Source organism: Meriones unguiculatus, chromosome 21 (assembly GCF_030254825.1).
Source record: "Meriones unguiculatus strain TT.TT164.6M chromosome 21, Bangor_MerUng_6.1, whole genome shotgun sequence".
NCBI classification, from domain to species: Eukaryota; Metazoa; Chordata; class Mammalia; order Rodentia; family Muridae; genus Meriones; species Meriones unguiculatus.
In genome coordinates this window covers 41292469-41308981 of record NC_083368.1, presented here as the reverse complement: position 1 = coordinate 41308981, position 16513 = coordinate 41292469, and the positions used below count along the sequence as shown (strand labels likewise).

The following is a 16513-nucleotide window of genomic DNA, read 5'->3' as shown; positions in this document are numbered from 1 at the left end:
CCTATACAACACGTACAAGTTCTGGTCTATAAGGCAAAGCATTTACTATTACTTTACTTCATTCTTTTCTTAGGTAATGAGGGATTTGGACACTCAGCATACCACATTCCCTAAGATCCCTCCAAAGATGCTACTCTATCCAAACAATCTACTGTGGCTATACTTCTCAAGGGTCTGGCTACAGTTGAGAAAAAATGAGAAACATTTTTCATAATTTTACTAAAGGAGAATGTATTACCTTTGAGTCTAGATTTCATTTGTGAACTACATCCGATGTTTTCAGTGTTAAAAAAAAATGGTTGTTTGGTAGTTCTTGGTGGTATTATTAAAATATTAAGCTTTTCTCTTTTTTTGGTTGGTTTGTTGATTTTTTTCAAGACAGGGTTTCTCTATGTAACCGCCCTGCCTATCCTGGATCTCGCCCTATAGACCAGGCTGGCCTCAAACTCACAGAGATCCATCTGCCTCTGTACAGGGATTAAAGATGTGTTATCACCATGTCCAGCAAAATATTAAGCATTCTTACTTAAAACATTCTAGAGGACAGAGAGATAGCTCAGAAGTTTAAGCACATGTTGCTCTTGAAAAAGACTCAAGTTTGTTTCCAGCACCCACATCAGGCAACTCAAACGCCTCTAACTCTGGCTTCAGTGAACCTAAAAATCCTCTTCTGGACTCCCCAGGCACCTGCATTCATGTGCACATAGCCACATAGACACAAACATATATACTTATTTTCAAATAATAAGTTTTAAAAAATGAGTAAATCGGGCAGTGGTGGCATACACCTTTAATACCAACACTTGGGAGGCAGAGAGAGACCCTGTCTCAGAAAGGCACACACACAAAGAAAGTAAACGTTAAAAATTCTAACGTCTTATTACTGGCAGTATTGAGGTGGGTATTCTTCAAAATACACAAGATTAGGAAAACTTCTTACACTGTAGTCTACCATTCCTAGCCTCATAGAGAAAAACCAACAAAAATGAAATCAACACTTTTATGATGACAACAGTTCATTTGTGGTCGTGACCATGAGTGTGATGACAGTGACAAAAACACAGGTTTGTGTGTCAAGTATCAGTGTAATTGTCTCTTGGCTTCACATTTATGCTTTAACATTACTCTGCAATGAGGGAGAGCACTGACTCAGTCCTTGTCATTTACATTGAGTGTGATACTGTTATTGCTATGGCAGGGCACTGTAGTGCAAAGGTATCAAGGACAGCAGAAGAAAAGAGTTTCTCAACAGGACAAAGGGAACATTTACTACAGTAAAGCCACACACTCAGTCCCTATTACCTCACAACCCTGGCCCAACCTTGAGATCACTTTTCACTGTCCTCTCAACACAGCACGTGTAACAGGCTTCAAAACAGAGCCATAGCTCCCCTGCAAACTCTGGCTAGCCACCTACTTTTAAGATCTGAAGACTGGCAGATAAAGCAGAAAAGGCTTCTGGTACCTAGTTGGCTACAACTAGTTCCTGTGACAAAGTCTAAACCCCAACGTCAGGAAAGAGATAATTCTGTAATTTTGGCATTCCTCAATCTTTGCCATCCCTAAGATTTCCTTCAAGAATTCATTTATAACTCCACGTACTTTTAGGTCATAATCTTAATAATTTTTAAATAATAATTCTTTTTTTTCCAGTATCAATTATTAAAGATGCTTTCTTTTCCTCAGTGTATCTTTTGGCATCTTTTTCAAATACTAGATAGCTGAAGTTGTAAGCATTCATGTCTGAGTGTTGGATTCTGTTCCATTTGTCTACCTGTCTAGTTTTATTTTTGTTTTGTTTTGTTTTTATTTTTACTTTTTTTTTTTAAATTTAATTTTGGGCAGAGTGCCAGAATCCTTATGGAAGAGGAGGGAGACAGAAAGACCTGGAGGGGACAAGAAGGACAGAAACTCCACAAGGAGACCAACAGAGCCTGGGCCCATGCGGACTCTGTAGAGACTGATACTACAACCAAGAACCATGCATGGAGAGGACCTAGACCCCTGTTCAAAGGAAACCCATAGACTGCTCAGTTTCCACCTGTGGCCAGCTCTTTGATCACATCCCCCTGGGGGGGTTGCAGCCTTGCCAGGCCACATATGTAGATGATGTAGCCAGCCTTGATGAGACCTGATAAATAATAATTCTTAAAGAATTATTAATAATTCTTAAACAAGTCTTAATAATTTTTAAGTTTCTCCATTTTTAATCAAGGTATGTCTTACTCCTGAAGTGAGACAGATCTGGGTTAAAATTTCTCTATTCACCAGACTGTGGTCTTGAGCTAATATATGATTTAAATGAGATGAGTCTTGGGCACTATCTTGATAATTTGAGAAACTTCCACTTGTTTCTTCATAGACTCATTATTAAAAGTAACTGGGATAAAAAGTGCAAAAATAAATGCAAGTACTTGAGAGATGGTCTTTCTTCTCCCCTTCACCCATCTATATGGCCAATTTATTCCTCTATACTAAAAAGATGGAAAGAAAAGCATGTGACTCAAAAGTCACAAAAGGAAGGAAAGACAATTCCACGCTGGCATGGTATAGAGCAGGCATGTGAGGGCATCGACCTTCCAGCATCGGTCTCCTTGAAAATTCCATCCTGGTTAGGACACAGTTCACAGCTGGGAGACACACCACATTTACAGGCGTCACAAAACCAAGGCTCAGTGGAGTTTTCAGAAGCTGAACTCATAATAGAGTCACTCTCCCCATCAACTCCATAACAACCTAAAAATAAATAAATAAATAAAAGAAATAGTTATTTAATTAATAGGGTTTAGGTTTTAGACTCACTTCTGTAAAATCAAAAAAGAAACAAAAAGAGGAAATAGAGAAAAATTCTGAAAAACAATGATTTATAAGACTGATATAAACTGGAGTAAAATAGTTTTGCAAAAATTATTTTTCACCTATAGTTATGATTTACATAATCCATTTCAAATGAAAATAGCCTTATGCTATTCAAAAGTATTACAAAAGCACATTTCAATATACTCAAAGTCATAAGAGAATGACAAAGAAATGGTTTTAAAAGGATTATATTAGCACACAAGCAAAGGGATCAAAACTTATTAATTTCTTTAATATTAAATTTCAGTTAGTAAACACCATCTTCATTGCTTATATGCAAATACAATTTTGTAATACATTATCATAAACTTAAAGAACATAATTTTCTTGTGTTGGTACAGTTACTGTTACCCAAAATCTACTCAAAAACCATAAAAGAAAAGAATGAAAATTGTCAACGTATTTTCTCAGTAAGCAATCCAATACTACAGGGAGGAAAATATACTTTCTTTACCAAATAATGTTCCTTTAAAGCAAATTATTTCAAACCAGATGAAATCTGTATTCAAAGTAGAAAATTACCAAGAAAAAGTCAGAAGAGCCTATCAAATTTATTAACTTTGTTCGGTAAAATCAGAACAAATCACAACAGTTCACATGTTTAGCAGTTTTAATTTTTTCTGAAAATGCATGCTACACACAGCAAACACCCTCATCATTCTAAATACATATGAACACCCATGGGAATGGATTCAGAACTTCATTGCCAGACAGTCTTCCTCTGTAATCTAGAACACTGGTCCTCTCCCACTCAAAGGACAGCCACCAAGTGAGGAAGAGTTTTCCTCAGCTTCACTGTCCCCAAAAACTGACACACGCTGGCTGTATCATAACCTTCACAGAGGCATTTGCCATTTGACCTGCCATGTCACCATAAATCTTAGTATTTACTGAGCTCTAAACCAAAATTCTGGCACTTTATATCAACTCTAATTCAATACAATTAATGACCAAATAATTTTTAAATATTTCTTTTCTTTCATACAAAACATGAGTATTAAAAAAAACTATTCTTTCATTTGGGAAAATGTTAAGGTTTTAAAATCTGTAATCACGTATGCTAACTATTTCAAATGCAAAAAATATGTTTATCAAGCCGGTCAGTGGTAGCACACACCTTTATCCCAGCACTTGGGAGGCAGAGACAAGAAGATCTCTGAGTTTAGGCCATCCTGGCATACAGAGCAAGTTCCAGGACAGCCAGAGATATACAGAGAAACTGTCTTGAAAAACCAAAAAAAAAAGAAAAAGTTCAAAAATAAACTATTCAGACCATATTTAAGAAAAATATATAGCAGAAATAGGTTCTGGTAGCTTTGCACAAATTAAATCTTTGAAGCTTGACAATCTTATTGGCAACGTGTATTTACTAGCATTAGTCATATCTCTTGGGATTTAAAAAAGGATAAACAAAAACATAAAAACTGCTACAATAATCTATATTTAAAACCCACATTTAACAACAAAAATACATAGATCCTAGAGATCAAGCTCAGGATTTCAGGGTTTACAGCAGACACCCATACCAACTGTGTTCTCTTACTGGCCCTCTACAACAAATTAAAACGAAACAAACAAAAAAGAGTAGACCTGAAAAAATCACAACACAAAATTAGAAGTCCTTGAAACAACCCAGAAACACGGAAAACCAAGACATGTGAATACAGCAAATCTAGCTAACCAGACTTTAAAAAAAAAAATAAATGAAAATAAGGAACAAGGTTTAGCCCAGCATGGTGGTACACACCTGTAATCCCAGCACCAAGAAGGCAGAGGCAGGCAATCTATGTGAGTTCAAGGCCTGCCTGGTCTACAAAGAAGTTACAGAACAGCCAGGGTAACAGAGAAACCCTGTGTGGAGAACGGGGGCCCCCGAGCCAAAAACAAACAAACAAAAAAACTAAAAGAACCAAGTTTTAAGATTTAAAATAACCTCATGGTTATCTTTAGTTCTTAGAAAAGAAACCAAAGCCTGAAGTAGTAGAAACAAACAACAAATAAATAAATAAAGTCTAAAAGAACAATAGAAAGGATCAATGACATGATAGGTTGAATTTCATTGAGGATTAACAGAAGTGATGTTTACAGTGTACACCCATGGGCTGGGGTGGGGGAAGGGTAAATTACATCTGATAATACAGAAATCTATACCATTATTAAGGACTATTTTAAAAATATATACACTGATGAAGAAAACTGAGAAGAAATTGGAAACATCTGAATGGCAAAACTGATCTAAGAACATACAAAAGTTCTGAGCACACCAACAAAGAATGAAATTAAAGCAGTGATACAAAGCCTCAAAATGCTGGGGAGACAGTTCATACAGTAAGTGCATGCTCAGTGAGCATTAGGACCTGGGTACTAGCTCCAGCACCCAAGTACAGCAGGTCTGTAATCCCCATACTGGAAAGGCAGAGACAGGAAGGTCCCTGGGGCTTGCAGGCCATCCAGCCTAGCTAAAATGGTGAGCTCCAGGTTCAATAAGAAAGAGGCCCTTGATTAAAAGTCATTGTAACCTACACATATGCTCAGAGAGAGAGAAATACATGTGTAGCTGACATAAACACATATGTATATACACAAAAGCATGCACTCACAAATCCATATATACACATACACTACACTCTCAAATCTCCACACACACACAAATAATAAAGTCTCTCAAAAAAGAAAAGTCTAGGACTAGATGGTATCACTGACAAGTTTTACCATACTCTGAAATAACACTGATGCTTCTCCAACTAATCCATAAAATCAAAGGGACAGAACACTTCCAAATCTGCTGTAGTTTTTCAATACTTTATTTTTAAATTTTGCTTTATCATAATGAACTCACAAATAAAAATATCATGCAGGTGGATTAATGTATCCATTCCTATTAGCACTTTCCTGGATCTAAATTCTATACATCTCAAGGAAATTCTATGTAGTCAGAATAATCATTTGAAAGCCATAGAACTTCACTTGTTGTTTCACACTTCCACTATTAATTAAATTATTATGCACTTTTATCTGCAGTCTACCCTTCCTTATCACCTAATATTGCCTTTTCTTACTACTTTTTCTAAATTTTATTATATACATACACCTACATTTGTTTACATATATACAAGTATATATTATAGACTATGTTCTACATGAGTGAAAATATGTGATGTGTTTTTTCTGAAATGAGGTATCTTGCTTCGTATTTTACATTCTGAGTCCATCCATTTTCCTTCAATGTAGAAGAATTTTTAATCCAGCAACATGGCAGCTATGATCACATCCAAAGACCTTCTAGGTTTGTGTGATTCAGCTGGAATACAGTTATGCCCTTAGTACACACCTTTAATCACAACAAAGAAGGTAAGGTTAGTTTGTAGAAGGAAGCGCCCAAGTTTAAAAGTGATGTCTACGGAGGTCTTTTCTGAGACTGATACTCCAACCAAGGATCATGCATGGAGATAACCTAGAACCCCTGCACAGATGTACTCCATGGCAGTTCAGTGTCCAAGTGGGTTCCATAGTAATGGGAACAGTGACTGTCTCTGGCATGAACTGATTGGCCTCCTCTTTGATCACCTTCCCCAGAGTGGGGAGCAGCCTTACCAGGCCACAAAGGAAGACAATGCAGCCACTCCTGATAAGAACTGATAGACTAGGATCACAAGGAAGGGGAGGAAGACTTCCCCTATCAGTGGACTCGGGGAGGGACATGGAGGAAGGGCATGGGAGAGGGTGAGATTGGGAGGGGAGGAGGGAGTGAGCTGCAGGGGGGGATACAAAGTGAATAAATTGTAATTAATAAAAATTAAAATTAAAAAATGCAAAAAATTAAAAGATTATTTTTAAAAAGTGGTGTCTAATTAAGAGGCAGGCAGACAAAGTGATGAATCAGAGAAATATTTGACAGAATAAGTCAGAATAGGATTTGCCCAACTTACAGGAGTACAGAAAAGAGAAGCAACAGGAGAGCTTTACAGAGACAGGTTGCACAAGAAATTCTGAAGACAGAATGAGCACAAGAATAAGAAGGATCCAGAAAATTTATAACAGATTGCTAGTTAGTTTGAGGCAAAGCAGTGCAATTCAGAGAGAAGCTGAGGAAAGCCAGACTGAATCTGTCTGGTTGGAGAGGAGTTTGAGCCAGAACAGCTCAGGTAAATGAACCAGCCAGCCAGAGTTCAGAAAGAACAGGAAAGAGTGAGCTTATTCAGCAGTAAGTCTCAGAGGCTGAAACTATTCTAGGTCTAGAGTAGATTGTGTACAGAGGTCAGAAGCTTGCAGGAGTAGGGCTAGGTTAGCTGACAGAGGGAGTAAGTCTCCAAGACAACAGTTACTTCAGGAACATAAAAGACACTTTACAATGCAAATTTACTTCATTTTTCTTGAGAGTTGAATAATAATCCATTTTATATGTGTGCCATTATCTATTATCTGTTGATAGATATCTATCTCATTTTATGTGAACACAATTACCTTGATACTAAAACTTTTATCACAAGGAAAAAAAAAAAAAAGGAAAGGTGTGTATGTTGGAGGTGGCCCAATATACCTGAACACTGATTTAAAAAAAAAAAAACAAAACACTTCAACAAAATTATAAAATCAAATTGAATAACATCATAAAAACTCATATACCATAATCAAGTCAGTTTCATCCCAAGTATAGCTCATTATATTAAAATAAACATCAATCAACTTAATAAAGAAGTGAAAAATACAAAACCATTCCAACAAATACAGAAAAAAAAAATGATGAGCATCCCTTTGTGACAAAAACTGAATTATACAAAGATCAAACTCAAAATGATAAAGGCTATGTATGACAAACCCATAGCCACCATCACACTGAATGGGGAAAAACTGAAAGCATTTCCTCTAAGATCAGTTATAAGACAAGAGTGTCTAATCTCACTGTTTTTATTCAACATAGTGCTACAGTCTGTAGGGAGAATAGTTAGCTAAAAAATAAAAAGAAATAAAAGTTAAACAAGTAGGAAAGCAGAGAGTAAAATTATCCCTGTTTTTAGGTGATATATATATATTAGAATATTTATTAGAATAAACAAATTCCATAAAAAAGCAAGCTACAGAATTTTAAAAAGTTAACAATCAATAGCATTTGTATATACCAGTAAAATTTTTGAGGTAGATATCATGGCTTGTTATACCCAAAATGAACTTCAAATCAGGTACAATCCCCATCAAATTCTAATGATGTTCTTCACAAAGCTAAAAAAAATAAGCTTGAGATTCATATGGAAATTTAAAATACCCCAAATAAGTAAGGCAACCTTAAGTAAAAAATAGTATAGCTGGAGGCATAACAATACCTGATTTCAAAATATACTAATTGGGCCATAATTATGTAAACAACATGATACTGGTCTAAAAGACACAAAGATCTAGAGGAAAGAGATTAGAGAACTCTTCTACACAACACATTTCAATAGCATCCACTAGAGGAAAAGCAGCACTTCTAGCAAATGCTGCTGGGAGACAGGATACAAATACGCATACAGAAAATTAAAATCACACTCCTACTTCTATGCTAAAAAACAAAACAAAACAAAACAGAGGCATAAATGCAAGACTCAGAACTAAAACCTAGTTTTAAAAAAAAGGAGAGAAATAATATAATGAAAACACTTCGAGATAGTGACACAATTTTTCTAGATAAGAGTCTGTGATATTTTGGATAAAAATGGACACCATAGCCTCATATATTTAAAATCTTGATCCACAGTTAGTGGAACTGTTTGGGATGGGTTAGGAATCATGGCCTTGTTGAAGGAAGTGTATTACTGGGCGTGGGCTCTGAGGTATGTTTGAGCATCACTGATACCAACTATTCAAGATCTTGAATCACCCTGGAAGCAAACTCTGCTCCTGTGCATAAAGGACTATCTAAATTAGGTAGTGAGGTGGGAAAACCTTCCTTAAAGTAGGCAGTGACACTCCACAGGCTGAACCAAATAAAAAGGAGAGAATAAGTTGGTAACAAGCACTCCTCATTCTTTGCCTCCTGACTCTTCATAAAAGATGGCCAGTTGTCTCAAGATCCTGTTACTACGATTTTCCTCACTATGAGTGTACCTGAACTGTGAGCCAAAATAAACCTGTCTTCCCTATGTTGCTTTTGTCAGGTGTTTGTCCCAGCAGTGCATGAAGTGACTAATACAACTAGTAATCATTGGCAAATGATCAGAAGTAGTTGAACCGTGTGCTGTCATGAGACGGTAAAATGAATTACACGTAGCCTATGCACAATGGTGAGTACCTTTAATCCCAGCAGGCAGTTCTCTGTGAGTTTGAGGCCAGCCTGGTCTACAAATTGAGTCCAGGACAGCTAGGGCTCTGTTACACAAAGAAACACTGTCTCAAAACAAAACAAAACAAAGAATTATAATGAAACACTATTAAGAAGCCAAATACACACAACCTTCTTTTGGACTACATGGCATTACTACTTATCTTGATTATCATATTTGTCTACCTGATTCAGTTTGACATTTGGGTTGAATCTCAAATTCAAAGCTGCCTTACAAAGTAGACTTGTCTTTAATAAGGCTATCTGTCTAAAAACACAGATCACTTTGTGATCTTTTAATTAACCTTAAAGATGTCAACAGGACTAACATGATATCCTACAGAAATTTGGGTTCAACTGAACAATGAGTTTATTAAGAAAGAATTCACCTAAGAAAACAATCCCAGATTTTAAAACAGTTTAAGAAAGTATGGGTACGTAGCTTATTGACAAAGTTTGTATATAGCATGAAAGGGCTTCTTCCATTTGCTACACAACACAGCATAAATTGGATGTAGCAATACATGCCTGTAATCCCAGTACTCAAGAGTGGAGGCAGAAAGATTACTTTCAGGGTACCCTTAGATACACAGCAAGTTCTAGGTCAGCCTAGGATAAATGACATTCTGCCTGTCACATTAACAAATAAACAAGTAAACATGTACATAGGACATACACACACACACACACACACACACATACACCTAGGATGTTGGTAAATGGCCATGGTAAGGACTACATGAAAGGCTAAGGAAGTAGGATATCAAATTAGAGACTGGCAACATAGACGACTGTAGTAGTTTGAAGGAGAATGGTCCCCATAGCCTCCATTGTTTGAATACTGTATCCCAGTTGGTGGAATGGTTTGGAAAGGATTAAGAGGTGTGGTCTTATTATAGGAGTTGTGTCACTATATCCATTCTTAGGTTGAGGGACATCTAAGTTGTTTCCAGATTTCTACCTCAACATAAGATCAGACACACTAAGCCTGTTAGAAGAAAAACTGGGAAAGAGCCTTGAACTCATTGGCACAGAAGACAGCTTCCTGAACACAACACCAACAATACAGGCTCTAAGATCAACAATCAATGAATGGGACTCAATGAAATTGAAAAGCTTCTGTAAAGCAAAGGACACTGTCATCAGAACAATATGACAGTCTACAGACTGGGAAAGGATCTTCACCAAATCTATATCTGACAGAGGGCTAATATCTACAATATATAAAGAACTAAAGAAGTTAAAAAGCAACCAAACAAAGTAATCCAATTAAAAAATGGGGTACAGAGCTAAACAGAGAATTCTCAATAGAAGAATATCGAATGGCAGAGAAACACTTAAAGAAACACTCAACATCCTTAGCTATCAGGGAAATGCAAATCGAAACGACCCTGAGATTTCACTTTACACCCATTAGAATGGCTAAGATCAAAAGCTCAACTCTACACATGCTGTAGAGGATGTGGAGAAAGGGGAACCCTCCTCCATTGCTGGTGGGAATGTAAACTTGTACAACCACTTTGGAAATCAGTCACTTTCTCAGGCAATTAGGAATACTGATACCTCAAGATCCAGCTATACCACTCCTAGGCATATATCCAAAATATGAGCAAGTACACAACAAGAACATTTGCTCAACCATGTTTGCAGCAGTTTTATTCATAATAGCCAGAATCTGGAAACAACCCAGATGTTCCTCAACTGAGGAATGGATACAGAAATTGTGGTACATTTACACAGTGAAATACAAATGCTCACACCCATCATTACCTTACTTCAGTGAGTTAACATTCAATTTAGAGAGAGAAACTCATACCTATTGTTTTCAAAGAGAAGATGATCATTACTTTTTAAAAAGTAGTAAAATAAAGTTTCAATAATATAGACAGATCAAGTACAAATATTAATAGTTTTCTTATTTATTAGTAATAGCTTCTTTGAACTATAACCTCAATTATTCTATTTACAATAGCAGTTATAAATAATCCAGGAAAAACTTATTGTTAGGAGACAGTTGCCTGGGTCCAGCTGGCCTTTTGTTATTGTTGTTTTAGGTTTTTAGGGGTTTTTTTTTCTTTATTATTATTACTTATTACAATTTATTCACCTTGTATCCCTTCCTCAACTCCTCTCAGTCTCACCCTCACCCTCTCTTTCTTCCCCTCCTATGTCCTACCCCAGTCCACTGATAGGGGAGGTCCTTCTCCCTACTATCTGGCCCTAGCCTATCAGGCATCATCAGGACTGTCTGGATCCTCTTTTTCTATGGCCTAGTTAGGCCACCTTGCCAGGGGGAGATGATCAAAGCCCTCCTTAGATGTAGCACATGGCAGCTCAGTCTCCAAGTGAGTTCCCTAGTAAGGAGCTGTCTCTGGCATGAACTTAGTGGCTGGCTCTTTCATCACCTCCCCCTGGGAGGTGCAGCCTTACCATGCCACAGAGGAAGACAATGCAGCCAGCCCTGATGAGACCTGATAGGCTAGGGTCAGATAGAAAGGGAGGAGGACTTCCCCTATCAGTGGACTAGGGGAGGAACACAGGGGGAGAAGAAAGAAAAAGGGTGGAAATGGGAGGAGACAAGGGAAAGGGCTACAGCTGGGATACAAAATAAATAAATTATAATAAATAAATCCTATGAAATGGAAATTTCACACACCCTCACACACCCTCAGTGTGACAATGAAATAGGGATAAGCAAATTGAGTCCATGTCCAACACAACAGAAGTCTCTGACACTAACAGCAAAAGTTATCTCTGCACCATACATCAGCAATAACATTCACAGACACAAGCAACCACCACACCATCATTATTGGCCACTACGACAAACACAGGCAGTAATGCTGCAGGTTCCATTGTTCCCATTCTCTAGATCTGCTTTGGAGAATCTGAACTACACCTAGATGGGAATAAAAGTCACAAAGTCTTTGTACAGTTAGTGTTTCTGCAACAAACTACTCAGCACTGAAAAATGTACATGAAAGGCTAGCTCATGATTCAGGTAGGTGGCTGCAGAGTCAAAATAGCATGGCACTGGAGTCATAGCCTCTATGACACCACATGATAAAGAACTAAAGGGGTACATGTGCAAGAAACTGCTGAGAGTCAAGGCTGAACAACAACCCCTTCTTTTTGTAACCAATATAATCCCATAAGACCTGATTCCCCATAGCATGACAGCATTAATACATTAATAAAGGTTAAACCCCAATGATGGTTACTCTTGCCAGCTTGAAGGAATTTAGAGTATCCACACACACATATCTCTGAAAATGTCTCTAAGGTTAGGTATCTAGGTTAGGTCAAAATAACTAAGGTAGGAAGACCCACCAAAAAATGCAGATGCCAACAACATTCCATGAGGGGAGTCCTAGACTTGATAAAAAGGAGAAAAGAAGCTAAGCAGCATTCATTGTTCTATGTTTCCTGACCACTAATCCCATGTGACTAACTGCTTTCGATTCCTGCTATTATGTTTTCACCACCCTCAGGATGAACTGTATCCTCTCAGAGGTTCAACAACATCAATAGTACAACACTGGGGACCAAACTTCCAACACACAGATCTCTATGACACAAATCACATCCAAATATAAAATTTACACATACCATTCTCTTTCTCCTAAATCTCAAGCCCTCTCTGTGCCCACTATCACCTTTGCTATTACCTATTTTACTAAAAAAGTAAGAAATACTCAACAATTTTCAAGTGCTGCAATCACCCATCTAACAATTTACATCTATAATATATCCTCTTACCCCTATCGTTCCCCCTACTCTTATCTGCTCCATCTCTACATGACGTCTGAGCTTACCCCTCTAACCTTGTACGCAAAACCCTCACACCCCTACCTTTCCTACATCATCAGTTATCAATTCTCCTGTCCCCTTGGGTCCTTCCTATCAGTACAAAACATGCAACAGACTCTGCATTTAGCTGCCTTTTGATGGTCTTCCATGATCAATAGTGTCTACTAGTCACGCTCTTGGAATGGCCCCTCCTACATCTGACTAGCTTTGGTTTATAAGACCAATGTAACACAGATACATACTATATATGTACCAAATTAGGTCGAAAATATATATATTAGCTCTTTTATATAGTCATCGCCATCTCTTCTGTCTTTGATCACTCATATAATCATCTCTAAGTCTTCTGCTCTTTAATCAAGTACTCTGAAATCAATATTGAGGTAATATATGTAAGTGGAAAACAGTGTGGAACTGCCCAACAGACACCAAACAATTAAGACCTATGATAGTTAAGTTTAGAGCAAAGCCTCTGGCTCCAGTTCTAGAATGTCTGCAACCTGGGCCAACAACTTTTACCTGCAATTTCAAAGATCCTACACCAAAACCACCCAAAGATTCTGAAGAGCCAAGATTAAAATATTCAATTTGAGATTCTTACTCAATGAAATGATGTAAGTTACAAAGGTCTGTTGTTTTACGCTACCATGTTTGGGGCTAATTGTTATACAAAAATTGATAGCTTAATATGGTAACTAAATTATAGGACAAACCCTCCCTTAATTTCATAACCCCATCAGTCATATCTCCTTGCATCTCTTTATATAAAAGTTTATCATAAAATTTACATCTAGTCACATATTTTACTTTTCCTTCCTTGATTATCACTTGAACTCTCTAGGATCAAGATCATCAATGTCTGTCAAGTTACCTAAATCCAATGCTAAATTCTGTTATAACTGGCTTTTTGTTTTCCCCATTTGAAGATTTTGAATTCTGCTATAAAAATCCTGCAAAATAAAACACAGGAAGCCTACATGTATCATATAGAGACAAACAAAATAAAAGAATACTTGCATTAAAAAAAACAGGAGAGGACAAAAATCAATAACATGGGGCACATAATTACTAAATATGTAAGCTTGCATATTCTAAAGAGCTGGGATTAAACTAGTCAAATGATTTACCTTGGCCACCTATTTATGATGCCTATTTTGATATCGTTTATTCACTGCCTAAGAAACAAAACTGATAGGTACTCGGCAGGTCTTATTTTGATTTTCTAATATAAATTTTATGATAAACTGGAGCCATCTGTATTTGTCCCTGCATCTGCAAAATGATATAATCCACCCAGGGGGCTTTATATGTTGGCTCCTGTCCTTGCAACCACTAACAGCTGATAAGACAGAGAGGTAGGACTACAAACGTTGTCCTCCAGCGTAGTCGTGTAGTTCTTGTCTACATTTCATGTTTATATACTAAATCATGCAACATATGTAACGTCTGTCAAGTCCAGTATGTTTTTTTGTTTTCTTTTGTGTGTTTGGAATACATGGGTGTGTCAGTCAGTGCACGTACATGAGGACAGATGTATGAGTGGGTGCATGTGTACATGTGTGTGTGGAAAACTGATGTTGATTTTGGGTGTCTTCTTCAATCACTCTCCACCTTATGTATTGAAGAACTGTTATTGAACTTAAATCTCACTGATAATGTTAGTCTTGCTAGTCAGCTTGTTATAAGGATTCTGTCTCCACCTCCTGAAGGCTGACATAAGTGGAAGGCTACCACGCCCACTTGAATTTTATATGGGTGATAGGAATCTGAACTCTAGTCCTCAGCTCCATAAGTACTTTACTGGATAAGTGACCCATCCCTAGCCCATCAGTGATACTGTTTGTCTCCTAACCTGAGAAAGCACCTGCTAGCGGTATTCTTCGAGTCTACCATTGAGCCTGGGTAATTTCACACATGAACTGGGTCCTTATCTAACTCTAAACATATTATTAGACAGTTAAAGATTTTCCCTTTTTGAAACATTTTGTCCTCCGTTTAGTATATAGTTATCTCCACAGTAATGCATTCCTCATATCTGCTGAAGTACTAAAATGCCTGCTACATATACTCTTCAATAAATATCACAGTCTAACAGATTTAAGTATCATCTTCAGTCCAATGAATCGTTAATCTTTATGTCTGGTGCAAGAAGACAACTGCAGTCAGCAGACAGTAGAAACCATAGCAAAAAAGAAGAAAAACTAGGAATAGGTACTATCATGAAGAAAAATATAACGCTTACCTCTAAAGAAATACCATTCTTTCCATAAAACATTGTAATAAGTAAGTGTATATTTTACACAAAGAAAGTCTGAAAAGTAATGCCCATCAAGGAGGTATGAAGTCACAAGTCTGTAACCTCAGCTCAAGGTGGTCATCCTCTCTACTACATAAGAAGCTCAATGACAGCGGGGCTACATAGGATCCTGGTTCAAATACCAACACACAGACATACACAGAAACACATATAGAGAGAAACAAACACACACAAAATAAAATATAATAAAATCAGGATGGAAGAGATATTTCTGTGGGTCAAGTGTCTGCATCCATGTAAAAAAGTGGGCTTGTTGGTACATGCCTGTAATGCCACCAATGATGGGCATAAACAGAAGGGTCCCTAAGACTCAATGGCCAAACAGTTCATTGAAATAAGCAAATGTCATGTGCAGTGAGAAACTCTGCCTCAAAATCTAAGGTAGACATCAGCCTCTGTCTTCCACACATCCATGAACAGGCAAATATGCATGCAAGTGCTAATGTACATACACACAGAGAGACACACACACACAGGCTCACACATGCATATACCACATTTATATACAAAATAAACATATTTCAAGAACTCACTATACATTTTGAACTGAACCACCACATCACATAACAGTGCAACAGAACCTTATGAGTACAAATAGAAAGCAGTTTTAACTTCCTTTGAACAAGATTTCAACCAACTATTTCTAACAGCAACAACAACAAAAAAGCAAAATTACCTTCATGAACTGTAATGCCACAATTGTCACATTGAATTATTTCATCTGCATCTTCACTATTATCTCCAAGACAAACACAGCAAATCAAAATGTGGTCCATTTTTTGAGAACTCCAGTTTTGACTCTTCTCAAGAATCAGCGAGTCCTAATATTAAAATACATCAGAAAAATCACACTTTAATTAAAAAGTAACTTCATACACACCATTCTCATTTTATTTTAAAACAGTTTCTTGTAACTTCAAATTTATGTGGCATTCTATTAGTAGCTCCAAAGTGTGCTACGCTCCTGTCAAAGAACTCTTTATACATCCTTTTGGTCTGTCACTCAACTGCAGGTGACATGGGTTCTTCCCTCTGCAGAAGGAGAAGGCACAGGCATGCAAATAGCTCTGTCTGCTTTGGCATTTGACATTGGCCCTTAAACCGGAAAGAAAAGAACAATTAATCCTCAAATAACTGCCACTCCCAATATAGACTTTCAAGGTCTAAAATGTGGTTCCTATACTTTCAGTAAAGTTACTACCTAGAAAAGACAAGACACACATATACAA

General features: G+C 37.1%; 1 protein-coding gene across 3 annotated transcripts in view; it reads right to left on the bottom strand.

Moving 5' to 3' along the window:
- Phf14 (PHD finger protein 14) overlaps positions 1–16513 on the bottom strand; it is a 141810-nt gene that overhangs the window by 110722 nt on the left and 14575 nt on the right. For all 3 annotated transcript variants that reach the window (XM_060373980.1, XM_060373982.1, XM_060373983.1), the window contains 2 exons: positions 15961–16105; positions 2577–2736 (listed from right to left, as the gene is read on the bottom strand). In XM_060373980.1, the coding sequence (XP_060229963.1) occupies positions 2577–2736; positions 15961–16105 (305 nt within the window). The remainder of the gene's footprint in view (positions 1–2576; positions 2737–15960; positions 16106–16513) is intronic.